Source organism: Talpa europaea (genome assembly GCF_964194135.1).
Source record: "Talpa europaea genome assembly, chromosome: 6".
Classification (NCBI taxonomy): domain Eukaryota; kingdom Metazoa; phylum Chordata; class Mammalia; order Eulipotyphla; family Talpidae; genus Talpa; species Talpa europaea.
Window position 1 is genome coordinate 33239946 of NC_140072.1, and position 12364 is coordinate 33252309.

A 12364-nucleotide genomic window follows, 5' to 3' on the forward strand; every position below is an offset into this window, starting at 1 on the left:
AACTTCCGGTTACTGACATGGTAGACACTACATACACCTAGAGGTTTATGCTTCCTTGGCCTTACCTAACTCCCAAGTCAAGATTCACTTTTAAACCAGCAAATGCAATCATGTGAGGATAGGGTGGACTGCCTACTCAGAAGTACTTTCACCTTCACTTGACATTTCTTAAACTAAAATTTAACTTCAGAATAATCATATATGCTTTTCCAAAAATGAACTGGGAAGCTAAAGCATTGGCATATTGCATCCATCTCTGCTTTAACCTTTTTTACTTTAATGGCAATGGCATATAAAGTATTTTTTATAAGAATTGTACCATTATCTAAAAGAATTCAGTTTTACCTGCTTTGTCTAAATCTATAAACAAATTCTCCGTAAGTCAAACATTATCCATATGAATATCTAACCTTTAAAAATCTAATGTTGCTTACTTATATTAGTAAATAGTCATTTTTTATAGTCATTCCACACAAAATTAGGATATAGTTAATTTCACCATAAGACAGGTATAAAGTAAAAGGTCTTGGGAGTGATGCTACATTAACACTGTGTTTTCATTATAATTAAACGAAAATGTATGCCTGCATAGCAAGTTTTAAGTAATTGTAATAATACCAGTCACACACCCTCAAGAAAACCATTATTGCTTTAAGTGATGACAAATCAGCTCAACCTGAACTAAGTATTTTTCAACTGCTTTAAAAGAGCAATTTCCAGAAAAAGATCATTATAGAACTGAGACAACTTTTGGAAGAAACACTCTTAAAGACATTAATCAAAATCAACCACATAACCTCTAATTTCCAAATAAGGTAGAATTTTTTAAAAAGCTTCTTTTATGAGTAAATAATAAGCAATTCTTATGTTGCTAATATCAAGCTCACAACTGCCTAGAACTCCTTTCCAATTCTGATTTCCCTACTGAGGAAGATAAGGGGCAAAAAAGGAAGAGAAATGGAAAGAAAAGTTTAATTACCCATGCTCCAAACAATAAAAAGCAGCCTTTAAAATCAAATTGAAATGCATGGAACTTTAAGCAGCGTTTTCAGCAAGGACAAACACATAAAGCACAAGAGTTTATGACTTCCAAGACAAACGGTTAACAAATGAAGTAACCTCTCACTTTTGATTATAAAAATAGTATTCTAAAAATAGTATGAACACATGTAGTCGGCTGACAAAACTATTTCAAAATGTGTCAGAATATATCTAAGATGAAAATACTCAAAACAAAATACCAACTTCAAAAGCATGGCTAAATAAAGGGTTTTTGAAATAAAGTGTCTTTAAGAAGTCCTAATTTTACCCTGACAATTTAAGCTTAAAACACATGCTTTATCAGTGCCCTAAATACAATCTTAAGTAGAAAAGTAAAATTAAAACTGTTTTAAATTATTTCCTTTTAGAAATCCAGTGGAGAGAGAACAGTTTTGAGGAACAAGGAAGTGAAAGTAGTGCTGTATGATTCTCCAGCTGGTTTCTCTAACATTTCTGCATAAAAAACAAAGTGACTAGATTCCTGCAATGATGTATGTTAAACAAAGTCCAAAAACCATTAAGTTGAAACCCTTTAAAATATGAATTTTTATAACTATATAGTGTAATCTCAATGGAAATAAGGCAACAGGCACTTCTTTCAAAAGAGGTCAATCTATAATAGCTAAAAGGTTACCAAAAAGAAAATGAATAAAGAATAAATGAGAAATGTCTTACAGCTTTTTCTACCTTTATAGACATTAAGTTTCTAATTTTGTCCCTTAGTGCCGCCTATCACCAAGTAAGAGCCCCGTCAAAATAGTTCCAGACTCCCAGTATTTTTTCTCATTCCTTCAAATGGGAACACATTAGCATTTTAAAAAAGAGGTTGCATCACCAGAGCAGCACTTCACAATAGGTACTTCACATGGTGGCAGTATAGAGCCCATGAGTGATTACTCCAGGCTACTGCACCAGTACACTTCATCTTCCTAGAACATTAATTTTAGTAGGTATATAAGAAATGTGTAACTTATGAAAACATCACTAAATTACTATTACACATATGAATCTTTAAGATAAATTCTGAAACTTCTAAGAATTTCAGAACACCAGATCCTTCCCAGGAAACACCTTCCTTGAGGAAAGAAAGAACTATTTATTAAGTGGACATAATTAGAGAAGCACTGGTACAAGAAAAAGAGTATTAGCATGGAAGCTAGAAACCTGGGTCTTACAGAATTAAAAACAGGAAATACGAATGCAGAGTGCTGGTCCAGTGATAAGAAATCATGAGGAACTGACTGAGACAGAAAACCTTGGGCTGTATAAATGCAAGGTAAGAAGTGGCTAATCCATGGGTCCCTAAACCACATATGCACAGCATTTTGGAAAAGTCTGGGTCACTTTTAATTATCATGCTTAATGGGGAGAACTCAAGGAATTGTTAGTGGTCAGAAGTCAGTATATTAATACTTTGCAATTCATGGAAATAACCTATAGAACCAAAAAAATATTACACTAACTTTTAAACATTCCATTGAATAATTATGCAAGATAAAAGATGTTGAACCTAAAACTGGCCTAACTAAGGATTTGTTTTTATTTTTTTTTTTACAGTTTTCTTGGATAGTGAATCTTCTAGGAATACAATTAATGTGTAAATTGAAGGACTGCACTTCATTTTGTTGAAAATTTTACCTAAGAGTTATTATTCCCCCCAAAAGACATCTTTCCTGAAGATAGTTAGCACAAAGCTAGGGAGCACTGCACTGTGGCCTGCCTTAAGGGAATCCCAAGAAACCAAAGGCACTACAGCTTTACGTGTCTTCTTTGTGCAGATGTACAGAGGAACATAAGAAAAAAACAGAGGTCCCTATCAATTTTGTGAAATTTTCCAAGAAGTGCACTGAGATGTAGAGGGCAATGTCTGAGAAAGAGAAGTTTAAATTTGAAGAAATAGCAAGGACAGATAAAGTATGCTGTGATCAGGAAATGAAAGCTCATGGATTAGCTAACGGAGACAAAGAGGATCTGAATGCCCCCAGAGACCACTATCTGGACTGTTCCTGTCCTGGTCAGAATTCTGCCCCAAGATCAACTCTACAAACCCTGGCAGCTCTATCAGAGGTATGGCAAAGAAGCTGGGAAGGAAGAAGAATAATTTAAGTGACAGTGAAAAGCAACCTCATAAAATAAGGTGTCACAGATAAAGAAGTATGAGAAGGACATTCCTGACCATAAATCAAAAGGAAAGTTTGATAGTGAAAAGGTAGAAAAGGAAGCAACACAGTTGAAGTCGGAGCTGTGTACACTACATGTGGGTAAACATTTAGCTTCAGGTTGTCTTGTTTTTCTGCGTATTGACAGATTCTGCTGTCTTTCTTTGTTATGGAAAAGTGGTGGGGGATCGGCTGGCATAAGAGGTATTAGGAATTTTTTAGTTCAATGCAGCAGTGTTAAACTTTTTAAAGAATCTGTAGAAACCTTCTTTGTCAACAAAGAGCCACTGCATCAATGAAAGTTCAAGAACTTTCTGTCAAAGTATAATTTGCAACATTCTGATTTGTTTTGGTATGTTTACAATGCAGGAATTTTTTTTTTAAAGATTTATTTATTTATTTATACATACATACATACAAGCAGTCAGAAGCACGGGTACAGTCAGAAGCGCGGGAGGGTGAGAGAATTCACTAGAGCCAGAGCTGGGAGCAGAGCAGGCAGGAGGACCGAAGTACACTGCTGAGGGAAGCAGCGGGCGGCAGGAGAGGTCTGCGCGCCATGTGGGACCCTCCTCCAGTGGTGGCCAGGGAGCAGCTGGGGATCGAACCAGCACTGCAGAGGCTGCGGGCAGCTTCGCAACCCAGCGCTCAACCGCTGCGCCACTGGGAAGGCCCTGTAGGAATGTTTTTAAAGTACTATGTATCTATCTATATATTTAAAGTTATACCATCCTGGCAGTTGTAATTGGGAACACTTGATTTGCCAATACGGTACAGTATTTTGTGTCTAAGTAGTTGCAGGCAAATGTTTAAATGAAAACCAAGTCTTTGAACAAGCTATCAGTGAATTGACAATTAGCAAAGACACAAAACATGAAGATGTCACAGAATTGCATTAATATTTTTGTTAAAATGCTTCACATTGTTATTCTTTTTTGGTGGCAAGAGGGCAAAATATATTGTGAAATTATACACTCACATTATTGATTTTGGTACTGCTTGTTAATTTTCAATCTTCCTCTGATATTCTTCCCAGAAGTCTATTACACAAATTTTATATGGTTTCATGTATTGTTTCTTTTCCCATTAACCTTGTGCTTCAATTTCTTTTTTCTTTTTTTTTAAGATTTATTTGTTTATTTATACAAGCACTGGGTACAGTCAGAAGCATGGGAGGGTGAGAGAATTCACCAGAGCGGGGAACAGAGCAGGCAGAAGGACGGAAGTACACTGCTGAGGGGAGCAGTGGGCGCAGCAGGAGAGGTCTGTTGTGCCATGTGGAACCCTTGCCGGTGGCCGGGGATTGAACTGGTGCTGCAGAGGCTGCAGGCAGCTTCGCAGCCCAGCGCTCAACCACTGCGCCACCCGGGAAGGCCCTGTGCTTCAATTTCTTTCATGTGTAATAACGTTCGAAAAAATGTTCTGTGGTACCTAGTAACTACATTATCCTTCTCAATTACATAAAGAATTATTGCTGTAAAGAAGATTATCATACTGTCTGTTTACCAATTTGGCAGTCTGATAAGGCATTTCCCTTTGTTCTGTCATAGTTAAATAAGTCTGGTTTGTTATTCTTATCATGACCCTAACTTATATTAATGTCCACTAATAATGTTGCACTTTCAGTTTCTTGTACTTACACAAAATGTGTTTTGATCTTTTTTCTTTTAAATCTAAACATACACAATATAAGTAGATGCAAAATTAGAATACCATCTTTCAGCATGATTCCTGCACATTTGAAATATATGTTGTTTATTATAAGTAACTACTTTCCCATTATTTCTCTTCTATGGTTAAGGCATTAATTGTGTTTACACTGGTCAACAAGTGTAGGTAATGAGTAATGTATTCATTTCATTTTAGAATAGTTAACAACAGAATACAGAATGAGATATTGTCATGTTAGGATTCGAGAGATACTGCTTTTAACCAAGCAAAGATTTTAGCAAAGACAATGTTTCTTTAAAGGCCCCAGAACAGCTGTGCTGCAACTTTTAAGGAAAAGGGTTCCCTAAGAGCAGGGATAACATGAAGCTTCAGGTAGAAATTTGGTAATAAGCAGTATTTTCAAGGTGCAGGGAAGAAAGATAAACCTAACAACTTATTCAGGAAAATAGTTATCATGGAAAAGGAAAGCCATAGGTATTTATTTAATGACCACACAGGACTTGAAAGAATGCAGCTGTCTTTGCAAAGGCGCACCTGTCAATGCAGGAAGTACAATGCTCGGTTATGAAGTAAAAAGCTTATTGAGTAAGAAATTGTGGAAGAAATTGCCTACTGAATGCTCCCACAATTACCAAAGACTTTTAGAGACAACCAAAATATCAGCCAGGAAACTTTCAGAAGGATAAGTGAACACAGTTCATGGGTCCTTGAAACTTATAAAATGGTAATCCTGGTCAAAAACGTAAAGGAGCTATTCATATATTAAGGAGTCCCAGTCTGGGAAAGGGAAAAAGGGCAGGGGACGTTTGGATAAAAAACAGAAGAGAGAACATGGACTATGGCAGAGGACTTTGGTGATGGGAAAATTATGGTGATCACACCTGAGGGGAGAAAACCCATTATTGTAAAAAAACAAACAAGGATTTAAATAAAGGCATGTCATTAATTAAATAAAAAAGAGGGCCCAGTCAATCCAGTCCATGCTATGCCCCCCTCCAGTAAAAACAAAATGCAAAGGAAATCTTTACAATATGTTTACATTAAATTCAGAGATTTTCATAATAAATATTTATAAACATATATCTGTACATTTGTTATTTAATATCACTGAGTTTTGCTTCTTTTATGTGTGAAATAGATTTTCTTGTTTGAACAAATGAAATTTTCAGGAAATGACTTTTGACCAGTATACTTGTGACCACTGTCCAAAGCCAATTAGAGCCTAAGTTCAGGATCACTTATGTTCATTTTTAAAAATTCTTTCCATTTACATCATTTCATTGTTCACCTATGACCTGAAAATCCTTTAAAGTTTGCCAACTGCAGTCAATCTTATAAACTTCTATGCTAAGTGTATTAACAGACTGTTGCCTTAAGTAAAGTCTGAGGGATTAATTATGAATTAAATGAAGTGAATAGGAGAGTACAAGAAAAAACGAAATAATATAAATATGTCTAGAACTGAGAGAGAAACCACAGAAATAAACCATTAAGATTTAACTTATAACTTATAAACCATTAAGATTTAACTTACACAGGTGTTCTTCAGAAAATGATTACTTATGTATGACAAAAAACTATAGATAATGAGAGGAAACAACTATTAGAAATTGAAGGGAAAAATCTTCTAAAAATAAACCTCAATCACAAATAATGAGTATTTTAAGCCAAACATGCTAAGATTGAGAAAATGAAGTCGATTACAACTAGAAAACTTTTGATAATAGGGAGAAAGGCAGTCAAATCTGAAATCACTAATAACCAAAAAAGGGAAGATGATTATATTTTACTCTGCAATTTTAGAATAAAATACAAAACATAACAAAGTTAAAGATCTGGGAAAGTCTGGATATATGTACAAGAAACCACAATCATCAAGAGATTTATAGTCTAAACATAGTAGGAAATAGGAAATGAAGGACTGCTCATTTGAATAGTTTGTGCTTGGAAGAACAATCACAGAAATCTGTATGTCCTTAACTGGGAGTATGTATACTCTTGGACACAGGAATCCCTAGAATATATGCAGAGCTCCTCTTCTTGAAGTTTTCATTTAACTTGAAGAATTAAAACTCAAGGATATATTATGAAGAATGTTACAAGTTCATTACCTTTAATGACAAAAATATCCGATTTCAAACAAAAATCTCTTGCTTTCTTTTGGCCAGTATGGTGATGTTAGCTGGTAGAGATAGCTTGGTTGAAATTCTTAAGTGCAACTTCAGATGTATTTTAAATAGGGCAAAAAATGTTTTAGGAATCAAGTTACACAGAAATGTGCATATTAAAATGTGTATGTACTAGATTATCTCTAATAATCCAATATCTTTCAATTATGGTCAACCCTTTGAAAGTCCCCAAGTGCTCCCAGATAATTACCTCAAATGTAAGTACTTACTTAGGAAACCAATTTAATCCTAGGTGTTCTGTCTTAGAATATAATATTCTTTCCACCATGTCATAAAGTGGTCTCCAAGGTAACTCCAAATCACCTCTTGAAAGAAGTTCCTTTTTCCTAATTAAAACAAAACAAAACCGATAAATACATATGCATGTATGCATCCATAAGTGTGTGCATGCTACACATTCTACATAGGGAGGACAGTTATTAAATGTTGTTGTCACCACTGTGGGTTCTGCATTTCCTTACCCAGTTATTCACTTGCAGAACAAGGTATAAAGAACAATGCATCAGATTCTTGCTGCTGCTCTAACCCTAGAGCAAAGTTAGAAGAGGGCATTGAAATATGTGCTACCATTATTTTTGATCAATTTTTTATTTTCTCACACAAGCTATGGAGTACACAATGTTCCCTGCATGCAGTGTGTTTGGGGATAAGCAAAAGAATAAAAGACCCCCATCTTCTCAATGGTGGTAAGTTTAATGGGTGTGAGAAAAGGGAAGGTTTCACGAAAATTGATTTTTAACTAAAAGATTCACATATATACCTAAAGTTATAAATCTGTAATCTTTTTCAAAACTGGCAATTCAGGAATTACCTAAAATCTTTAAGAAACAAAAAAATTTAGCAGAAACCCACAGGAAATTAACTTACTTTAACAAGTTGATCAAGAGACGAGCAAATCCCTGCATCATACTGATTTCCAGTTTGGGAATTGATACCAGCTCATACAATAACTTGATAAAAAGAACATGATCTTCTTTGCTAAATTTTCTCCCATAAAGTCGAATATATCTACAAGAGAAAAATCAATAATCTTTTAAAACAGATATGGTGACACACCCATGTTCACTTAGCATTATTCACCATATCCCAGGTATGGAAGTGTCCATCAACAGATGAATGGTTAAAGAAAATGTGGTACACATATTAAAAAACTAGCAACAACAAATGTTGGCGAGGGTGTGGAGAAAAAGGAACTCTTCTGCACTGTTGGTGGGAGTGCAAACTGGTCCAACCACTGTGGAGAGCTATGTGGAGATTTCTGGACCTACTAAACATAGAGCTTCCATATGATCCAGCAATTCCACTCCTAGGTATTTACCCAAAGGACACAGAAACATCAATTCCAAAGAACACCTGCACCCCTATGTTTATAGCAGCACTGTTTACAATAGCTAAGCTTTGGAAACAACCCAAATGCCCAAAAATAGATGACTGGATCAAGAAGATGTGGTACATATATACCATGGAATATTACTCAGCATTCAAAAAAGATAAACACATGCAATTTGCAGCAACATGGATGGCGCTGGAAGGGATCATGCTCAGTGAAATAAGCCAGAAAGAAAAAGAAAAATACCGGATGGTCTCACTCATAGCAGGAATCTAGAAAACTTAAATAAGGGACCAGGAAAATGAATAACTATAAGAAAGTGAAAATCAAAATCAACAAAAAACTATGAACCAGAGACACTTTTAGGGGGGCGGGGGCGGGAGTGGAGGGATTGGGGTCAGAATGGGGGGGGGGGCTGCAATTGTATGGGGAATATAAAAATAAAATTTATTATTTAAAAAAAAGAAAATATTGACAATGAAGACAATAATTAAAAAATAAATTGCCTGAATATATTTGCAAAAAAAAAAAAAAAGAAAATGTGGTACATACATTCAATGGAATATTATTCAGTTTTTAGAAACTTATATAACATAAACACTGAGTACATTATGTTAAGCGAAATGTCAATATAAAAACACAACTACTGTATTATTCTACTTATATGAGGTATTTAAAATAGTCAAAACTCACTGAAAGTAGAATGGTGTCTGCCAGAGGAGGGGGAAACTGGAAATTGATGCTAAATGGGTACAGTTTCAGTGATGTGAGATGAAAAAGTTCTACAGAGCTGTTGAACAACAATTTACATATGGCAATAATATTGTACACTTTAAAATTAAGTGTAAATCTATGGTTTTTTGCCACACACACAAAAAAATGTATTGTGACATACAGTTTAATTTCAAGTATCCTTTATGTTAATCATTTTATACACATTCATCATTATGCAAGAAAGAATTACCCTGATCTTATTTAAGAGATTATGGCAAAGAATCACTGTATTAAAAAAAGTCTCTGGAACTGAGCTCTCATCAATATTTAATAATGCCTTTTTGTTGAATGGTCTTATTTAACTAGGCTTTTGGTCAGAAAAAACCTGAAAAGAGTTTTCTTTTATCACTAACTAAATGTTCATGCAAGCTTGAGCTCTATTTAAAACTTCCTGAAACTACTTTAAAAGGCATGTCACAAAATAATTAATGATAAACAGACCAAAAAAGGGTAGACATGAAAGTTTACTGTTTTAACTGTAAAAATCTTTGAACAATGTATATGGTTTACTTAGGAGTTCTGAAACAATATAGCAAGTTATATAACTTGTGCTGATTCTAAGAATTAACTCAAAATAAAATTAAACTTCTACCAAAAAAATAGTATTTTATCTCAAAAGGATATATTTTCAATTTTTTTAATTTTAGAAAATGAATGTAATTGAAAGTACCAACTAAAATCAAATTTAAAGAAAAGGTGTCCCAAAAATCAAGAATGACTAATGACAGCATATAAGGATTCAGAAGTATCAGCACTCACTTAGAACAAATTGCTGGATACTACACTTTAAGGAAGACCATTTGATAGATAATTAAATACATAAATCAACAGAAAAGACAGCATTAATATTCCTTACATGATCTTTAGCACTTCCTCAATAGTTAAGATCATATTACCCGTATATGCAACTTCTGAAGTTGGGATACCTAATAATGCTCTCCTTTTCTGGAAATTCCTGGTCCATTAAGCATACTTTCTCATTACCTCAGGATATTGCATCTTTATACAGTTCTATTCTATTGTTTCAAGGTAAAGGAAAGATTTCACCTTTAGTACCATGCAACCAGGCATAAAGGGGGCCAAACAATAAGACCCAAGATACTGTTTTGTCTCTGCCAGTAGATACTGCAAATGTTTCTTAACCACTCTGGATTGCACAGCAAATGAACTGGTGAAGACAAAACATACAGATCATAGGCTCTGGGCTGCCAAAGCTACTTTAAGCTGCTGAATTTAGTAACATGGGACAAGCTTCTTGACTTCCCTCTAAATTTAGAAGAAGCTACAATCACTTAAATGTTTTCAAATGAAAAACTATGCCTTTTAAGAAAACACATATTTTAAAGATAAATTAGAAGAGTGCAAAGATGCATTCTTTGCTTTCAGTGGCTACTGTAGGAGTTTCCAGAACTACTGAGTTTATGCACTCACTCTCCACTGTGGCTCAGATACTTCTATAGAAAAATTGCATGAACACGGCCCTAAGTAATTGAATTAATTTAGAGGCTTATAGCCTATTGCCTTTACTGCAGCAGAAAGAAACTATGTGTTTAATAGTAGGGACATAAAATTCACAAAGCACCAAATTTAATACAATAATGAAGAGATCAAAAGGAGGATTTTAGACAAGCTAGAACTGCTAATAAAAACAGAGAATTTAGGGGGATTATTAAGGAACTTTCTGTTTCCCTCTGTCAACCAGTAAATAATTCTTGACAAAAAGAAAGTGGTTGTTGTCTCAGCATTACTCAAAATGCAGGCCAAGATTTCAAGAGCACAAACAGTACTAAAAGGAGGGGAAAAGTCTTTATTAAAATTAACTTCTATTTGCAATGAGACACCATTAAGAGTAAAAATCCAGTCAGATATTTGGAATACATGACAAAAAAACATATCCAAATTACATACACACTTCTTCAATCAGTTGGGAAAAAAAAAAAAAGACACAATCCAAGGAAGAGCATACAAATGAATCAGGCATTTCTCAAAAGACAATAACCGTATCACCAATAAATTTATCAAAAGATGGGCCTCCCCTGGTGGCGCAAGCAGTTGAGCACAGCACTGTGAAGCTGTCCGCAGCCTCTGCAGTGCGGGTTCAATTCCCAGCCAGCCAGGGAGATTCCCACATGGAGGAGCAGACCTCTCCTGCCTCACCTGCTGCTCTCCTTTGGTCCGTTTGCCTGTTCTACTTCCCACTCTGTCTATGGTGAATCCTTTCACCCTCCTGCACCTCTGGCCTGTACCCCAGCTCTTTTAAAATAAATCTTAAAAAAAAAAAACAATAAAAAACAATAAATCACCACAATTTCACACCACCAGACAGAAGTTAAAAAGCCTAACAATACTCAGTTTTGATGAGACTGTAGAGCAAGTACACTTTATTGATGAGAGTGTAAAGTGGTGCAGCCTCTCTGGAATAACCCTTTGACATTATCTAGGAAAGCTAAACAAAAGCCTACTCTATGATCCAGTGATCCCAAACTAAGTATATAAGCAATGAGTGCACATGTCATCCAAAAACACGTACAAAAATGTGTGTAAATCACACAATCATCACAATGAGAAAAAAGGCAAAACATGAAAGAATGCATATTATGATTCCATTTTAAAGAATGAGCAATACTAATCAATGGTGTCAAAGTGAGCAGTGGTTATCTCTGGAGAGAGTATTAACTGGGAAATAGAACCTTTCCTTGGTGCTTAAAATATTCTACATCTTAATCAGAGTGGGGTTCCATGAGTGTATACTCATGGAAAATGAGTATACATATAAAAATTCATAGAATTGTTAGAGTAAAATTAATGTATTCAATATTCTTGAATGAGTGAATGCTAGGCATCAATATTTTAAAGATGTGTATGTGCAATTATATATGCATACATAAACAGAAGGGGGTAAATGAAATATTATTAAGGTTTGTGATTTCTTTTAAAATCAAAGTTTCATCATACAAAAGATTAGAAAACTAACTTAAAGTAGAGAATATCTTATGTTTCCATGCTGGCTTGCTTTGCAATTCCCAACATTATAAGTACTCTGAGGCAGACAGAATACTTACTGATTTCAACACAGTAGTCAAGCAAGCAGAAGCACCAAGGTTCTCTAAGTTTGCTGGAAACTCAAACTATTCTGCCAATCCCCTGGGAAAGTCATTTATCCTTCTGAGTATTTGTAAAAATCTGGGTTTCCTCACAAG

The 12364-nt window shown here is 34.9% G+C and overlaps 1 protein-coding gene across 1 annotated transcript in view; it reads right to left on the reverse strand.

Moving 5' to 3' along the window:
* The window catches only part of PSME4 (proteasome activator subunit 4), a gene marked incomplete at both ends in the record, with an annotated part of 81250 nt that overhangs the window by 58584 nt on the left and 10302 nt on the right, over positions 1-12364 (reverse strand). The window contains 2 exons of the mRNA XM_084235038.1: positions 7270-7386; positions 7928-8068. Coding sequence (XP_084091164.1) covers positions 7270-7386; positions 7928-8068 — 258 coding nt within the window. The remainder of the gene's footprint in view (positions 1-7269; positions 7387-7927; positions 8069-12364) is intronic.